The sequence below is a fragment of the Accipiter gentilis genome, chromosome 11 (genome assembly GCF_929443795.1).
Source record: "Accipiter gentilis chromosome 11, bAccGen1.1, whole genome shotgun sequence".
NCBI lineage: Eukaryota > Metazoa > Chordata > Aves > Accipitriformes > Accipitridae > Astur > Astur gentilis.
In genome coordinates, this window is record NC_064890.1 from 13,573,369 (window position 1) to 13,591,902 (window position 18,534).

The following is an 18,534-nucleotide window of genomic DNA, read 5'->3' on the forward strand; positions in this document are numbered from 1 at the left end:
AAAGGAAAATAAAAAAGTTTTTATTTCTTTAACAAAATTTCTACTATAAACAAGGAGAAGATAAGATATTTAGAAAAAGCCTGGGAAGACAGTATATGTAACTTTGGAGAACTGGGAAAGAAATTATGTCCACTGCTTTCCAGTGACCCCTGCCAGCTATGACAGGAACAGCATTGTTCAACTCCAAGAGCCGCTCCACCCTTCACTGCCTGGTTAACCACCTCAAAGAAAGTTGACTAGAAGTCTTCTTAACGCACCTATGTCTCCCTTCTAATACAACATCAATACCCTGTTTCCTATTTCAAAGCCTGCATGATTTTGAGTTGTCCCAGAATTCACACCAATATTAGGCAGCTATGGATACAGCTGGGACCAACTTTTTGAGTCAAGCTGAGCTAACTCTGCTTTGGGAGAAATCCAGTACAACCAAAATACTTGAAATGCTCCATGGAGCTCCCAACAACTACTGACAATTTATTTGCATGTCACATTCCACACAATACATGAGGAAAAAATTCTACTACAAGCACTGAATTTAACTAACTAGGTTTCCAAATTCTTTTTTTCAGATGACTCAGGCTTGTGTTTTATCCTTTATAATATTTATATCCAGGATAAAAACATACATTGGCAGCAAAACATAGCAACAGAAAATTGCAAACTGCAAAACATTCCACTTCAAACAAGGATCAGGATCTTAAACACACCACGTTCCAAGTATCACTCTCAATCTTCACCTTCAGAAGTGAAAATTGTTTGCAAATATTGTGAAGTAGAGCTCTGGGCGGGGCAGGGGGCGCGAAGAAGTCAAAACTGACAGAATTATGATGTGCGTACATACATCAGTTCATAAACACCTTACTGGAACAAAAATAAGACTTCCGAGAAAAGGATTATACTTTCCAGGGAGTCACAAATAAAGAGGCAAATCAAAGATCACCAAAACCTTCAGAGCTACAGAAATAGCCAAATACATACAGCCATTTGTAGATTATTTATTATAGAGATTTATTCACAGAACACTTTTAGCCTCTAAGCCCAGGAAAACAAAAACGTCTCATGCCAAGCACTAACGTATATAACAGAAATATATCCTTCTGCCACTCAGTGACCACTCTAAGTACAGCTAAAGATACCTGGATTCACTTACTAGGATTAACAGGTTATTTCGAGTGATGCACTTCTCCTTGATAAAACAGATACCACCATCTGTTTAACAGCATCAACAGGAAGATATAAGCGGGCAAATTACTGACGACACACTGTATTTAGTCTCATTCCTATTAGAGAACTCGTGTGTCAAAATTGTAAAACCAGCTGTATTTTCCATAGGAATGTTTCATCGCAAAGATTTTCAGAACATTAATTAAAGTACTTTCAACAAGTCAGGTTTTCCAATTAATTACTTTTTCCAGTTAATTATACAACGGATGGATAAGACACTGGCAAATTTGGAACAAAACGCAAGACTCGTCAGCATTGCTTTTCAAGTGACCAACAACATGTAAAAGCAATAAAAGACAAAATACCAAGTGCAGAGCTTGAGAACGCGGACTAAACCGTCACCAAATCCGATACACCTGAGTCACATGCACTTGGGGAGTATGTACAAAAAACAAAAGTAAAAGCAGCAAACACCTGGATAGTTCTACTACTGCATAATCATTCTCCCTCACTGCTCCCTCCTTTGTTTCTCACAGAAAAGACAGCAAATAGAACACCAGGTTAATAAAGATGACAGGATGAATTTTAACTCATGGGAAGTAGCCTAGCATTTAGATTCCCAAACTGAAAACCAAGGACAACACATACGCTGTAGACTGGTTGTCGCTGGATTAGGGTGGAAAGGGGGAAAAAACCGGGATGAGGAATAAGAAAGCAAGCGCCAAAAGAAAAGGAAGGCATGTAAAATACAAGAATACAGAAGGAGACGAGGTCAGAGATGAAGGTGAGGATGCCGAAACGTAAGACCTTCAAAAAAAAGTCACAGGCGCTACAGCAGCTCAAGATGCCTTAAAGCGACTTACCACAGAAAAGGTGTATTGCAGCACAAGTCAGACTTAACAAGCAGGAGGAGTAACGCGTACGCAAGCGGCCAGCAGCCCGAGCCTCGAACGCGCAACTGACCGCCCACCGCCCACCGCCAACTTCGCCATGGGAGGCCAACCAGCCCGGAGGCTCGCCAGGACGGCGCGGCGCGGCCCCCCCGCAACGGCTGGACCAGCCCGCACCTGATGCGGGTACGCGGCGGGGCGGGAAGGGCCCGCTCAGCGGCCACCCTCGGGCCCCCACCGCCCCGGCGGGAAGGGCCCCGGGGGGCGGGGGGGGCCCCCGCGCCGCGGACACCCGCGCCCGCTCCCGCCTGAGGGGGACCTCGGCGCCGCGGAGGCCCCGGGCCTCCCGCCCTTCCCCCGGCCGGCCCGGCGGAGGGGCGGGAGGCCCCCTCGGCCGGCGGAGGGCCGGCGGCGGACCCGCTCCCGCCGCCCGGGCAGGGGCGAGAGGAGCCGCGGCGGACGGCTCCGCCGCGCGCCCGCCGGGGATGCGCCAACCGCCCCGCCGCCCCTCACCGAGCGGGCGCCCCCGCCTCGCCCCGGCCGCGGCTCCGAAGCCGAAGACCCGCCCCGGCCGCCCCCGCCGAGCCGGTCGGCCCCCTCCCCAGCTGCGCGGGGAACTTGGCGCCCCGCTTCTCCCCCTCCCGCCGGGGCGGGGATGCCTCCCCGCCGGCTCCCGCTCCCCCCCCCCCGCTGACCGAGGCGGGGTCCCGACCTTACCGGTCGCCCGGTGCCGCGGCGAGGCGGCGGAGCGGGCCAGCGCGCGCGCCGCAGACAACAGCAACGAGGGGAGCGCGAGGCAGCGGGCGGGTGAGCGCGCGCGAGGCAACAGCTGGGGGGGGGGGGGGGGGGAGGGGGAGGGGAGAGGGGGAGGAGGAGGAGGAGGAGGAGCCGCGCGCTCGAGCGGCGGCAGCAACAGCGCGCCACCCGAGAGGGCGCGCGCCGCCGAGGCGGGGGCAGGGCTAGGCGCAGGTCGGTAGCCGACAGCGCCCCCCCCCCACCCTCCGCCTGCGGGGGTGGAGCCGAGGCGTGACTGGCGGCGGCGCTGCCCAACGAGAGCGGGAGGGAGGTGGGGCTGTGTTTGACGGACGGCTCTGCGGGCAGAGGCGGGGCCGGTATGACAGACAGCCCTCCTGCACGAATTGGCGGCAAAGAGAAAGGAGAGGGGGCGGGCTCGAGGCTGAACGGCTGCCGGCCTTGAGGGGGCTGGCTGACCTTGATGGGCGTCTCCACGACGGAGTAGCTGAAGGGGGAGGAGGCGGGGATTAACTTGAGCGACACCGCCTCTACCCAATGAGAGCGCGGCGCGGTAGGACGTGCGTCCCCGCTGCCCAATAGCGAGCCAGGCCCGGGGCGGCGGGTAAGGAAGGCGGTGGGTTTCTCTGCGGCGCAGCGGGCGAGGAGAACCCGGCCGCCCCCCTTACCTGCGCGCTGGCCCCGCGTAGCCGGGCGGGAGGGGGGATGCGCCGAGACCCTGCGCGGGGAAGCGGCGGCGGGTCCGTGCGAGGGCGGCGGCAGCGGCGCTAGGGCGGCCCCGGCCCGTCAGGTAGCGGGGGGAGAGAAGGGGGCTTCCACCTCGGGTTGCCGCGTCGCGCCCGTCCTTCCTCAGGCGGACGGGGGGAGGCCTCCGCCGTGGCCGGGAAAGTGTGGGGGGGCGGGGGGGTCTCGCGGGCAGCCTCAGGAGAAGGCCGGGGGAGGGCGGGGGACCGGCGAGGAAGGCTGGAGCGGGGGAGGCCGGGCGGCCCGGGGGGGCTGAGGAAGGGTGGGAGAGGGAGACGGGCGGCCTGTCGTGTGTATGTGTGTGTGTCCGTCCCCCCCCCCCGCCTGCGGGGGGTGCCCCGGGCCTGGCCCTGCCCCTGCTCGTCCGACCGCTGCCGGAGCCGCAGCCCCGCGGGGGTCGGCCCGGGGCGGCGAGCGGTAGCGACCGTGCCCGGGCAAGGCTGGGTCGGGCCTGTGCTGGACACAGTCGGCCTTCTCCGGAGGACCGCGAGGGAGGGGATGTTAAACCGCCGTCGAAGGCTCGGCTTAGCCCGGCACCCTCGGCCGGCTTCCTCCTTCTGGTCCTCTGCATAATTTCTGAACGTGGAGGGGGCGGTTCAGCCAGATTCAGCGCTCGGGAGTCCCTGTTCCGCTGAAAAAAACAGTAAAACAAGCACTCTGGTTAAGGGGGTGTTGTAGTTTGACGTTATTTGCACTTTTAAACCTACATAGGCTACCTCAACTAAGAATGCACCAGTTGCAAGAGGACTTGCGAATACCTGACCTGTGTTCGCATCAGACTAATTTACGTGTGGTTTTGAAGTGGGGCTACTGGAACGTTTCTTTCTAGGCGTTAAAGTACTCATACCTACTGAATCGGCTTTAAAATGGCATTTAATCAAGCTGGAGATAATTTAATTTGGTTTCAGTGTATTACAATTTTCTGAACTTTGTTAGGCAATGTTCAGGGTTCAAATTTATAGACCTAAGTTATCGCTAATATTGAGCTGAATGTGTAAAATTCTCTCCTCTTGATTTTCTCCATCTAAACAGGATATAATTAGCTACTGTAATATTCTAATTATGTAGATTATCCCACCAAGGTCAGCAATGAGATAGTGTTTCTCGCTACTGAAAATTTTCACTTCCTACTAATTACACGAGTTCTATAAAGAGTCGAGAGCTTTTTTATTTTTACACCCCGCATTTGGCATTCCTTCAGTGAACTAGCTCTTCTGTGAAAACAGACTTGCACCATATCTGCATCCTTTTTCCAGTGTTAACCATCTTGCTGTGATAGCTGTCCTCTAGCTAAGAATCTGCTGATCATCTCCTTTCTTTCCTAATGAGAGATGGTCAGGTGCTCCATGTAATCAAACCCTTCCTCATTATGTCAGCTGTGTATCCCCAGCTGTCAGTCTGGCAAATTTGGTAGCTTCCTTTACTTGGACTATAGGATAAGATCTCAAAAGTATGCTTGGATTTTCTTCAGTTTTCATCAAAAAAAGCCTCTAAAATTGAATGGAGCCTTGCAGTACTGCCCAATCTTGCAGTTACATCTCTTAATTAGATTGAAGAATGCTAGCATAACGCCCCATGCTGACTCTTCTGCCTGTGCTTTTTAAAATTGTTACAAAGGGTTCTGAACACTTAGGAAAACTGAAAATCTTTTCATCAGGTGAGCAACCTTCAAATTGAGTAGCCCCATCTAATACACCTTCAGCAGCTTTCTATTTCCTCCAGAGACAGTTGATAGCACCTTCTCTGAGTATCTGATAACCTGATACTTCTAACAGTGTTGAATTCCTTTTTTCCTTTCAGGACCAAGTTTCCAGTCTGTTCCTTTGGTTTCTGCTTTCTCTGGGTTGCTAATGAGAGATTCTCCTTCTTGTAGTATCTGTAGCATTGATTTCTAGAACTAGTTTTCAAAAAGGTTCTCATGAAAGGAATGTCGAAACTTTGTTTCAGATCACTACTCTCTTCACTTTAGCCACAGACTTGCACTTCAGAATATTGGGAATGTTTTCAGAAGACTGGAAATACTTCAGGCAGGTCATGGTAATTGTTCTGTAATCCTCTGCACCTGCCAGCTGGTTTAGGTATGTTTAAAGAAAAGAGGAGTGCTATCTAAACCTCCTCCAATCTTTTGTCTACTTGCTTAGCAATTAACTGTTATGTCAAGTGTCACTGCTAAGCCTCACCCCTTCCCTAAGGAGGGGTCTTGGTCCCACCCTGCCAGTAACTGGCATTCACCAGACTCTTCAGTGATCTGAGCAGAACTGAAACAGCAAAAAGCAAACTACAAAAATCTTATTTTAAACTATTTTTCTGCTAGTTCAGCTCAAGGAACTGGCCTGCTCTGGGTCACACAAGTGTCAGCCCTAACACCACGGAGGGGATGCACTGACAGTAACTCCAATTTAGATTATTTTTGGCTAAACTGGATCTTTTCCTTAAGAGAAATCCCACTACTATCCACTAAATCAAATCCAGTGAAATTTCAAACCCAGACTGAACAAAAAAGTAGGTCTGTTGAACTGTGTATCAGCAGACACAGATTTAAATTGTAGGATAATTTTAGTGGTGTACAAAATTGTTATCCACTAGCTCTAATGTAGCTGGTCATCTCCTAACCAGTTAAGCCAGCAGCTTTTACTTCCCTCCTTCTGGTTCCAATACTTGTCTGAGCACAGAGTTGGTTCAATTTGCTAATCTAGCAAAAAACTAACCCAGTTAAAAAGGTGCTAATAGACTTCTCCTTGTTCAGTGAGGTTAATGGGCTTAATTGGGTGATAGTGTGAGCATCAGTAGTAACAGAGGAAGCACCTTTTGGCCAGGTGGACTGAGGGGGAAGAGAGGAAGCAGGTCTTGTCTTTCCCTTCTGATGGTGAGGATTAGGTGCTTCAGAACACATCATCTCACCTTCAGTAATTTAAATACTTATGTAATCTGGAACAAATTGAAGCTCAGTTACTTATTTCAAGTGAAAGAATATCAGCGTTCCAAAGGGAATCATCAAATTTCTAAAAATCTCAAATTTTAAAAATAATTAAGAAACCTATTCAGCACCATTTCCACTGGTGTATACATTAATTATCCATCTTTGTAGCATGAAATCTTGAGGAAGATCATGGTTCTTCTCACCCCTGCTTTTTATACTTGCAGTGAAAAGCTTCTGGCAGATGCAGTGGTAAAAGCCTTTCAGTTAGGAGTATAAATCTAACTTTTATGACTATAGTGTCAGATGCACTTGTCCTTGTTTTTTCTTTTGCCATGACTACATAGAAATTTAAATATACTACCAAGCCAATGAAACTATTAAATAGTGTTCCTGTCAGCCAGTGTCTGTGTACTTTAGATATCTGCCAGAAAGCAAATATTATCTGTAGCTTTTTGTAGTTTTAAGATGCTGCTTGACAAACTGGTAGTAGGGCTTACTGGCTTGGTTTCAGCTGCAGTTCTGCAGGCAACAGGATCTTTCAGGTGGCTTGTTACTCATGCGTGTTGGTTAGTTTACATTTTACTGACTATTTTGTTATAGGGAGGGAATTGGTAGGTTTAGTTTCAAGTGTTGAACTACGAGTGCCATAGTACTGGAGGAAAATGGATCTAAACCTATTCCTACCATACAAAAAATCCCTAAATGAGTTTGACAGCTACTGTAGGATTAAAGTGTAATTTGTTTCACAGAACAAATTTAGATTAAAGCAGTTTACACAGCTGACTTAAGGCACCTAAATTTAATGGTGGACAGGACCAAAACAGAGTGCTTCATTGAGAATGGTGGTTATAAAAGAAATACAAGGAAGCAGTATGTAGGTGAGGTTAGAAGGGGTGGGAAAGGAAGAACAAGAAATTAGTCACCTTTAAGGAATATGCCTAATGGTTGTGTAGTGACATCTTTTGATGCCGTACCCCCCCTTTTGTTTTGTTAGGTTGTTGCTGACAGTGAAAGACTTCCTCTCAAAGCTGTTTAAATGAGAATGTCCCTGGCGCAAAGAGTACTACTGACATGGCTTTTCACATTACTCTTCCTGATCATGCTGGTGCTGAAGTTGGATGAGAAAGCACCGTGGAACTGGTTCCTCATTTTTATTCCAGTCTGGATATTTGATACTATCCTTCTGGTTATGTTAATTGTGAAAATGGCTGGACGTTGCAAGTCTGGCTTCGACCCTCGCAATGGCTCCCAAAACATCAAGAAAAAAGCCTGGTACCTCATTGCAATGCTACTTAAATTAGCCTTCTGCCTTGCCCTCTGTGCTAAACTGCAACGATTTACTACGATGAAACTAGCCTATGTATTTATCCCTTTGTGGGCCTTGCTTATTGGGGGTATGGTTGAACTGGGATATAATATCTTCTATGTACGAAGAGACTAAGCTATCATATGTGGCTTTCAGCACTGAGATTGATACCAAATTACTGGATTATTAATAGTTTTGCCACAAACTTGTTCTCCAAATTAGAATGCCAAATAAGAAATCAATCAAGCTGGAGACTCTATCTAATACCAGGCTGAAGACTGAAAGTAGACTAGTTCCACTCTTTTATTTTAAAACTGTCACATATGTTCTTGTAAATAAAAGTATTTGTTCAACACAAGCTGTTCTAATACAATTATTATTATTTGTTACATGAAATAAGATACAGGCTCTTCACATGCAGGTAGAAGATCTTCTGAAAGGAACCACAAATATTCTACCCCAGAGTATTCAGCACATTGGGTAATCCTTAGAAAGAAGACTTAAGTTTTCTACTACTTCTCCTGTCACTCAAGAAATAATGAGTTAGCACATTATAGAAATTACTGTAACTTTGCTTTAAGAATCAGGAACAATTGATAGTTACCAAGTAAGAGCAAAAAAGGAATAAAGTGACTCAGCATTTTGTGACAGTGAGAATCCACTTCCAGCCTGAAGGACTAAAAATAAGCACTTTTTTTTAAGCTGCTGAAACAGACAATAACCAGTATGTTTACCTAGGGGGAAAGAAGTTAGTAGCTGAACTGTGCCAGCAGTCCAAGATCCAGAGAAGAGGAAGACAATGGTGATTACCCTTCAAGTAAGAAATTACCAGAGCTGTAAAAGCCTGAAGCTATGGGGTGAGTTCTGTAATACATCTGTACCTGCAGGAAGTGGTACTTTAACAAGGAAGATGTTTTTTTTAAATGCCCTAGTACATTAAATCTCTGGGGGTGAAGCCCTGGCTTTACTGAGTACCAGCCAACTGAGATGCTAGTAAATGAACTTTTTCAAGTAACAAATGCAATGAATGGGACTTCTGGGAAGAGCTGGAACCGTAAGCGTATTTTATGGACTGAAAGTGCTCCTCCAGGAGCTATGATACAACCAAGTCCAAATGTAAAAGTTGTCTAGGACATTATTAACATGCATGCTGAAGATGCGGATCTATTTACAGTTCCTAGTTACAAAAGAGTATCTAGTGAATAAAAACAGCCCTGGAAAAACAGCTTAAGGTCAGAGGAGGTGACTATGTCAAAATGTCTCGCGAATAAGATTTTCATGATGTACAATCAACTAAAAAAAAAATATCTTTCTGAAGTGTTTGGGTTTACTCTTGCTGTGCAGTCAGGCATATGTAGGCATAAATACATGGGAAGCATATTGTTAAAGACTGCTGAAAGGGCTTTATCTAAGAAAATAACCTGTTCATTCTAAGACAATAGATCTCAATTCAGATCATCAGGTAACAAATGATCTTTAGAAAGAATTAAGTCATGTTTGCTTCAGAATAGTTGACAGTCCTACCTTGCTAAAGGAGAAACCAAGGAATGACACAGGAAAAAAGATATCTTTCTAAGCATTAGCTGTTACAAAAAATGCAAAATATTTATAACCCTTTTATTATAGTAAAAATAATGCATTGACTTTTACTGAGCAAATCCAGGGGGCACTTGGCCGCAGTTCATAAGCATTAGATAATTTATGGGGAGCTGAAACTACCATTTAGAAACCTCTTTTTACTTCAGTACCTATGAGGAACAGTTCTTTTGTGGAGGTGTATCTATGCCCTACTTAGTTCTGAGAAATAGTTCATGGAAGGGCCTTGCTCTCTGTTTGACAGACTTTTTGCCCACTCATATAAGGCTCCTTTGCAGAACTGGCTTTCTTTACCATCTTTGTGATTTTTCAAGTTAAAATGGCACTTGTGATGAGGATTAGCTGCAGGGAAAAGTATTCACCTTGATATGTGCTCTTGGGCCTGCTGAATAGAGGAAATGCAAAAGCAAGCATGCACAGATGCATGCTATATGTAAGTATATGTATGTGGGTATACATATGGTATAGAGAAAATATGCTTAATTTGCACATCCAAGTTAGGTCTCTTCAGCAGTTCTTCAGTTCTGTCAAATGGAAACTAGGGTCATTGAGATTCCTAGGATACAATATTCCAGGTATGGCCCATGGCAGGCAAGCTAGACCTCATGTGGCATTTCTACTGGATGCTTCAAAGATCTATGGAGAAGAGTGTTTAAAGACCTACCTCCAGTTAAGGTAAACTTTTATGAACCACTTTAACATTGATGCAAATACATAACAAGCATTTAAGACAGATACATACATGAACACACACACACGCATCTGCATATGGTATGTTACAGCACCAAGCATAAAACTGAGTGCCCAGTCCTCCCCCAGCTGATGATTATCACAGAAGAAAAATCAAAAAAACCCTTGTTCACAAAATGCCAAAAAAACCCATACTGCTCAGAAGAGCAGAGCAGCTTTCCTCAGTCAAGCTAATGATGTTAACAGATCATGACAGCTTCACACAACAAATGATGGAAGAATAAGAACTAGCCTCATTAGGGCTTGGTATATGATTAGCAAGATGGGCCACAAATGGCAACTCTGCCCCCTTAATAAACCCCTTCTATTCCACAGATGTAACAATTATCTGAAAGTTTGATTCTAGTTAATTAGAGATGCCAAACACAGTTGTTCCAAATCTCCTTTTAATTGCTGCCTCTAATTCAATAGAAAAAGATCAACAATTTCAGACTTTTGGTTGTGGGTTTGGCTTTTTCTTTTTTTTTTTTTTTTTAAACATTTACAAACCTTGAAATACATGACAGTGATTTTGAAAGCTGAAGCAGGCATCTCTTTCTGGTGTCCGACAGAAGTCACACAAAAACTGATTTCCTTTAGCACAAGCTGTCTTCAGGACACAGCGCTTTGGAAGTGCTCAACTTTGTTTGCAAGTTCCTAGTCATACAGCGATACTTTGGTAACAGAAATTAATATCCCTTTCGACTTAGTATTTTTTATCAGATTTAACTGACCCAAACTGTGCCAACACCTCTGTACATGCAGTCTCATGTTTTTGTGATATCAGAACTTCATTCAAAAGGACTTAGGATACAAAGCAAACCATAGCACACCCAGACCTTTCCAGAGGCTGTTGCAGGAATTACCTCTATTGGCAATCAGCCTGTTCTCAAAGGCACTGTCCACAGCTCTGAAATGGAGAGAGTTCTCACACCTTTACTTAAATTCACAGACTGACTGACTGATCTTCGTTAAACAGAACAAAATGAGCAAAGAGCAGATTTGACGAAGTTGGCATGGAAAAGGGGAAGCTGATGCTGAGATGGCTCATACTGACACGCAAGAAATGGGTGGAAGGAAATGCGGATCGAAGCACCCAGCGCGCTAGAGAACAACCTCATCTCAGCTACCTGCAGCAGCCGATGCAGGGCATGGAGAGGAGAACTTTGCCTTCATGGTCTTTGTTTTAAAATGCAATTCAATAGCTTGCTGTTCTGAAATGAAACTTAAGTATTTATCATATATTGATGACATATATTATATACATAATATATATTGATTATATATAGTATATGGAGATATATATTCTACATTTATTTCTCTTCATATCATTTATACAAGCTTGAACACTTCAGCATGCATTGTAGGTGAGTATCTACTGTTGTCTCATTAAGGAAAATACTCAATGCACATGTGTAAAAGATGATGAAACTGAAATTTTCAATCACCTATTCATACTGCTTTCCTTGATTTGTCACCATTTTAGACTAGGATCCAGCTTTCTGTTCTTCTCATACTTGAAAAATACAATTACATGACATAAACATCCCAACCTTCAACAAACTTTAACCTGAATGCTCTAAGAACGTGTGTAGATGCCCCCAAACTGCAATGTGAGGCATGGGTGACAATATCAAAAAATAAGCTAGCACAGGACTAAGTTACACAACAATTTAAGAGATGAAAGCAGTGGTGTTTTCTGATGTATATGCATAGTAGTACAGGAACAAAATCTTACAAGTAGCCTCATGGAAATTTTCATATTTACCCAGTTTGAAAGTTGAGTGACGCAAAGGTATTGATGACAGTGAATTCTATGAGACTCCCAGAAACTCTGAATTCTAACATTAGGCGTTACCTATTTCAACACCACTATATTTTGGGAACAAATAATATTGCTTTTTAGTAATAAAGCTCCTGAATAACTGCATCCTCAGAAGTAAGTTCTTTGAAAGCTTAGCACTATCATGTAACACATCACACTTTTTTTTTTTAAATTAAGATTGAGGTAAAAATAACTGCACCGAGTTGGAAAAAGAGTGTTTGTACCTTTTTACTGTACCTTTACTGTATTAAGGTTTGGATAGAGTTTATCTCCCATGAGCCTTTTAGACCTGAACAGGCCTGGGTATCAACTTGCCGCTGAAAAGCATCAGGGTTTGTGGACTAAGGCAATTTAAGGAACCACTGCAGTTGGACCACCAGAGTGCTATTCAGTATTAACTCAACATTTTCTCCTTGTACTGAAGTTGAATAAAGAGAAGAAAATAATCTGCAATGCAGTAATGCTATTTCCTTTGGTTTGCCTCTTCTAACAAAACCAACCTCACAAGCAGGCAATGTAAGAAAAGTCTTTGTACAGCACAGAACAACAGCGTAAGAGCAAGAAACAGGGAAGAAATGAGAACCCAAGCTTAGTTTACGGTATTAGGTTTTATCACAGTGTTCCTTTTGAAATTTACAAAGAAATCACTGCTAAAAGATGGGGTTTAGTCTAAAAATTTCATTTCTGAGATTAACAAAAGCTCTCAACTGCATCGATTAGACAAGTACCTGAGTGTTACTACATGCCTAGATACAGCTTTAGCAGTCTTGACTTATGTTACATTAGTCTTACACACACAGGTCTAATTCTCAAGGTTTTCTTCTTGAGATACTTAGGGAATAGCTTTCTCAGCTAACTGCCCTATTTTGTCTCAATACAACCAGATAAAACAATGGCCATAAAAAGCATAGTCCTTAAAACACAGGCCTAAGCTCTACCAAACACTACCCTTTCATTCCAGTGGACTGGAAATTAATTGGCAAGAGAAAACATAGTATCAAAATAGTTATTGAAAAATCAAACTTGATAAAAATAGAAGTTTAAACTGCTGTTTTAATCAATGTTTGTATCAGATTATCATAACTGTACACCAAATATTAAAGGACTAATGCCCTCATCAGTAGGCTCATCTATCAGCATGACCAGAACATAAGATCAATGTCTAGCTGGCACGAAGTACAGCACAGCTCCAAAGCAGAGGAAATATTAGCATCATAGCACAGAGAAAAACAGTGTAGAATATAATACACTAAATCTGCAAAGTCAGTATCCCTGATGATTCTAATAGAAATAGCAACCTAGATATTGTGAAGCTGCTGCTTCTGAACAGAACACAAAATAATTCGCATTTCTATGAAAAAATAAAATGAGTGACTGATGGGAATCAAAGTTTCCCAAATCTTCCCATGTATGCTGCAAATTCAGTGGGATCTGCACAAAATATCAGTATCGTCTATTATACAGTTTTTAAAGTGCATTTCATCCGTTTGAGAAAGTGATAAAATATCAGTCGAACACAGTGACTCACAATCAAAGAAAACATTCTCAACAGTGTCATTCACAGCAAAACATAGGTCAGTGAAAATTTATCCTTTCCATTTCCAACTTGTTTACATTCACAGTAAGGTAACAGGCAGTGGTCTGCCTGAAGACAAGGTTCTCTACACGTCTGACCACTAGAAAAAATGAATAAAATTACACTTGAGATGCCTGCAAAGTTTTTTTTCATCTCTTTATCAGAATTAGTACAGTTTTCATCCTAGTAGGGTCAGGTGGTAGCCTACTCTCTCACAACAGATTATTTGCCAAGGAGCATGGAGAAAACACGGATTTATTTCAATTGATTCAGCATCCTTATTCACATGCAGATATTAGAAAACAGTCATTTTGATCAATGAATACCAGTCCTGTGTTTCTTGGAAGACTTACTCAATTTTCTAGATCTGTAATGTTCAGATCTGCTTCACAGCATTCTACTGTTTTATGTTTCCATTTTCTACATCATTTGCAATGCCAACTTATTTACTGTGTACATGTATATCTGCTTAAAAAATCAATTTTATTTATTTATCACCAAGGAATTCTTTCACAGATGAATACTTAAATCATCACCCTCTGAAATAATACTTTATTTCTAATACTAGATAGAATTAATATTTCAGTTAAAGAAGATTGTAATATTCACTATAGTAACAAGGAAGGGAAAATCTGCATGCCAGCAGTACCTGTAATGAAAATGCTGTTTCAAGATTCAATTTGCAGGCATTTGGAGGGCTGGGGGATGACACAACACTGAGTAACACTTGTATGTAACACATGAAGTCAGTTGCCAGTGAAATGCAAAAGATCCAGTAATTAAAAAAAAAAGCAGCTACCATCTTGAAAGCTATTGGGTAGCAGCAGTAACAATGCAATTCTTTGCTACCCACAAATATGAAACCAGTAACTAGGAGAACATGTCTAAACTTCTGCACATCATGTCATTAACTGGAACACCACTGCAAACGCACAGATGTCAATACCATTGCAGTACAGGCAATAGGCCTTAAGCAGATTTTGCAGAAATCTGCGGAAGGGCCAAGAGAGACAACTAAAACTAAACTGGAGATTTCAGCTGAAATAACAGAAAGATTTCTATATAACTGAAATCCAGGGAGGGGGGACAAGCAATAAGCAAAGACTAGTTTCAGTACATCAGAAGGCATGAACCATTTATTGCTGAAGCAAAGTCTGAATATGAATTTGTATGCGGTAGGAATAAAGGTTATAGCATAGGACCACGTGAAACCAAAGCAAGACCTTTGTCAGACTAATGAACAATTTGGGAGCTGAAATTCTCAGAAAAGGTACTCCCCTCTTAAAGAGCAACCGCATCAAAATGAATACACCACAGTAGAGGACAAAAACTTCTTTTTTTTTTTTTTTTAAAAAGCAAAGAAAGAAGTACACACTAATATAGCCAGTCAACCCAGACTGCCTACACCTTTGAATACAAAGGGAGTTCTGATAGCCATTGGTAATCCCAGTATTGTTTATATTGTGTCTGCAAGGAATTCTGTCTAAAAATGAGAATCTAGTCTGCCTCAAAAATAAAAAATAAAGGATGCATAAAAAGTGGAAAAACTGCCACTTTTTTTAATCTCTTAAAATTCTGAAAGTGATTAAAAACCAAGAAAAAATAGGTTGAAGATGTAGGCAGTTCAAAGGAAAAAATTCAGAACCAAGACATAACCTGAGCAGAAGTTTGAGGCCATGATCAGCCAAGACCACTGAGCAGGTCTTCAAAAGGAAACAAAGTTTTACTCTTCAGTGTAAAGTCCATTTGCTAAATCATTTTCAAACATGTATTTTTTCAGTCTGGACAGGGCCTATGATGCAGGAAGTTGCTTGCTGTCAAGGGTTTACTTTAGTAAAATCTGGCAGATTTAAGAAAAAAAAAACCCAAACAAACTTGAACCAGAATGAATGATCAGCATACAGATCACCAGCATACAAACAAGGTTTGGGGTTTTTTTTAAACAAACTAAACAGTTGGGTTGTTCTATGGTTTGTGGGTTTTTTTGTTGTTGCTGGGGGGGTGGGGGTGGGGGTGGTGTGTGTTTTAAAAGAGCAGTATCTGGAAAGGATGGTATTGATGAAGCTGGAGCCTTCTGCTAACCCAGGTCGAAAGCTGCACACTTGGTGCAAACTACAACCAGCAGCTTTTCTTTTCTACTGTTCTCCAATGGCTGGCACAGAGAACAGGAATGGAAGGCTACGTAATTGTGTACAGATGTTCATAAAGCCAAAGAGATTACGGGTGGAAGTTTCCAGATAATCCAGAAAACACAACAGGAGCTGAGACCACATTTCTACTATCAGGAAAGCTCAAACTCTTACATGAACCAATTAATTTCTCAAATCAGAATCTGCTAGATTAATAACTTACCATGTCACACATGAATCATTTGCTCATGGCATGAGGGGAAAGCAAGATCCCTGAGGCTGCAAAACTGGTAGTAATCTCTTAGCCAGCATTAAAGAAAACAGCAGTAAGACTTAAGGATATATTAGCCACATCCAAGAGATTCATGTTTCTATTGCTTCTCTACTACGTAATTATGGCTATGTAGGAGTAATATTCAATAATTCAAATATTGATTAAATTAATAATTCTTTGACAGACCTATTTTAGACTTAAAGAAATCAGGGCACTCATCTGTTAAATGGCTGATCTTAGTGCCAGAGTAAGTATGTAGTAACATTTTGAATTTTAACAACCTGTAAGCAAAAAACACTTGCAACAAAAGGGCCTCAGGTAGTTGAATTAGACATCACCTGGAAATCACATTGTTCTGTTGCTACAAATGAAGCCAAAGTGATCACTAAGTGCAAAGGTTATAAAGTAGGTACATAAGGATGTACAAATTTCAGAAAGTTATAGGGAAAAAATACAAAGGGAAAAAAACCCCAAGATACAGAGGGCTTTGAAAATAACAACAGGCCTAGGATCTTAAATTTTAAATACTTAGTTGGAGGACAGGCTGTAGGGCAGTTTACTGCTATTTGTAGCTACCCGAAAAAGAAATATCATTCAGATGTGTTTGAACTATACAGTAATATGTTACACAAAGAATTAAGTAGGTTCAGTGACAGTTTTTGCCTTTACCACATCAGATGCTAGCTAGCCTTGAAATCCTTTTCCCTCAGAACATGGCTTAAGAGAATTCAAGCATTCCATAGGTGGGGAGAGGCACAAACAGTTAACTTGGACACCACTGTTATTTTCTTAATGAAATAACTCTTGCTTCCAAACTGGAACTCATGAGGAGTCTTCCTACTAGACACACTGGCAAGCATCTTTATTGCCGGGTGCTATCGGCATAGGGAGCAATTCAAATTCAAATGCGTCTCTGTCAATTACAGGTCACTACAAAAGTTGAGGCCTTTATAGGTGGATAAGTTACCATTTAAATATTCTTTAATTTTAGTCAGATTAACTGACTTAATGGGGGGGGGGGGGGGGGGGGTCGGGTTTTTTTAATGTGAAATAGAACTGCCTTAACTGTGGCTTGAGCAGAGGAAGAGGCAAAGGTAGAAGGGAGTTTGCTCCCTTGCACCAGCTCATCTAGAGACGCACACAGTTACTGATTGCGCTCCTGGAGCCCGGGGGGTGTCTGACTGTCCTCCACAACAGGGGCAGGTTTGCCTCTCTGTTCCATATTAACATCTGACAGCAGGAGTCTGCAGAGTGCCTTTAATGAGCAACTGTAAGAAATCCTGTGAAGGAGGACTGATTTTACATTCTGACTAATCTCCGTTTACAAAGAATGCCTCAGCTCTACCTCAGTTTGCTACAGCTGCTCACCCCACAATGGCGTAAGGGTATCCTATGCATTAGTGCAGGTAGAAACATAACCATTTAGAGAGGCAGTTTAACTGAATTATTTTTTGCAGACCCAAAAATAAAACCAATCTGTTATTATGAACCTTTATTAAGCGGCTCACATTTCAGTATAAATCACACTAAAAAGATTTTTTTAAAAAAGATATTTACACTACAGTGCTGACACATTTAAAATGAAAAAATTGGTATAAATAAGCTCTATGGAAAAGCCTGGAATTGTCAAAAAGAATTCTGGCTCATCTTACAAAAAATATATATGTTAAATGTCAGCTCTACTCTAAAACCTACAACTCAAAATTATTTAAAGACTTCTTTATGTTAAACCTGCAGTGTTTACAGTGCATCTGGCCCTAAGTGCTTTGATACTTCACAGTTATGGACAGGCACTGAGGAATGTTACAAAGCTACATAACTATCTTCTGTAACAGATGCGAAGGCAAGTCGCAAACTTGCCTCACAGAATTTATGAATCTTTACATTATTACATCATTAAGTTTAAAAAGGAATTTAAAACCATATATACAAATTTAGCACAAAAAATCATCCTCTGTTTGTCCATGCAGTTTTGGATATGATGAACTATGTTGTCTGGTATCATCTGGATGTATGTGACCTCCAGGGCATAACTTGCCCTGTAAGTCCTTGTTGCCAGGTTCAAATTTAGAATCCATCTCCAACTTAAATGCCGTCAATTCAACGTGATCCAACCTAGTCTGAACATTCTGGCCCCCGACGTCATTAGGTGCCACTGTCTTTTCAGCAAGATCAACATTCATGGGTTCTTCTTTTATTCGGTGAGATGCAATAGGTTCATGTTTTATCGACATAAATTCCTGCTGCAGATATTTCATCTGCAGAGCATCTGAAAATTTGGTGTCTTCGGAGGTATTTTTGCTCATTGTACAAATTCTGCTGTCAGTCTGAAGTCCAATAACCGAAGACTTGGGGTCTGCAGAGGTACCTGCTTCAACAGTACTTGTATTTTGAGAAAGTTCTTCCTCTGAATGATACAGCTTGAGCCGGATGTGCCAAGCCAAACTGCACACAGCTGAAACTGTTTTGAACTGGTGCACAACATTCCTTGGGATAAAATAAATGTCATTATCGAATAACTGAATTCTGGCATATCGAATGCCTTCCCTTCGCAGTTGATTAAGTTTTGCATCATCAACCCACTGGACACACTGGAGGAAAAAAGGGGAGTGGAAAAAAAAAAAAGGG

The 18,534-nt window shown here is 42.6% G+C and overlaps 3 protein-coding genes across 11 annotated transcripts in view; 1 reads left to right on the forward strand and 2 right to left on the reverse strand.

The window, feature by feature from the left end:
- The window catches only part of PHTF2 (putative homeodomain transcription factor 2), a 71,865-nt gene extending 69,011 nt beyond the window's left edge, over window positions 1-2,854 (reverse strand). For all 4 annotated transcript variants that reach the window (XM_049814041.1, XM_049814040.1, XM_049814038.1 and 1 more), the window contains exon 1: window positions 2,772-2,854. The gene's annotated coding sequence lies outside the window, so the exon portion shown is untranslated. The remainder of the gene's footprint in view (window positions 1-2,771) is intronic.
- A 465-nt stretch (window positions 2,855-3,319) lies between these two features.
- TMEM60 (transmembrane protein 60) lies at window positions 3,320-8,135 on the forward strand. Of its 4 annotated transcripts, none has more exons than XM_049813592.1 (2): window positions 3,320-3,411; window positions 7,466-8,135. In XM_049813592.1, exon 2 carries the CDS (start codon window positions 7,508-7,510, stop codon window positions 7,910-7,912), a length of 405 nt encoding a protein of 134 aa, XP_049669549.1. In that variant the 5' UTR covers window positions 3,320-3,411; window positions 7,466-7,507; the 3' UTR covers window positions 7,913-8,135. The 4 variants fall into 4 exon arrangements, with proteins under 4 accessions (XP_049669549.1, XP_049669550.1, XP_049669547.1 ...); XM_049813593.1 differs by having other exon boundaries at window positions 3,406-3,423; XM_049813590.1 differs by lacking the exon at window positions 3,320-3,411 and adding an exon at window positions 3,439-3,597.
- Window positions 8,136-12,962: 4,827 nt separating this feature from the next.
- The window catches only part of RSBN1L (round spermatid basic protein 1 like), a 55,728-nt gene continuing 50,156 nt past the window's right edge, over window positions 12,963-18,534 (reverse strand). For all 3 annotated transcript variants that reach the window (XM_049813588.1, XM_049813589.1, XM_049813587.1), the window contains one exon: window positions 12,963-18,497. In XM_049813588.1, coding sequence (XP_049669545.1) covers window positions 17,841-18,497 — 657 coding nt within the window. In that variant the 3' untranslated portion in view covers window positions 12,963-17,840. The remainder of the gene's footprint in view (window positions 18,498-18,534) is intronic.

What these genes read in the sequence shown, in the direction of transcription:
- TMEM60 (XM_049813592.1), top strand. Translation starts at nt 7,508, where the DNA reads ATGAGAATGTCCCTGGCGCAAAGAGTACTACTGACATGGCTTTTCACA.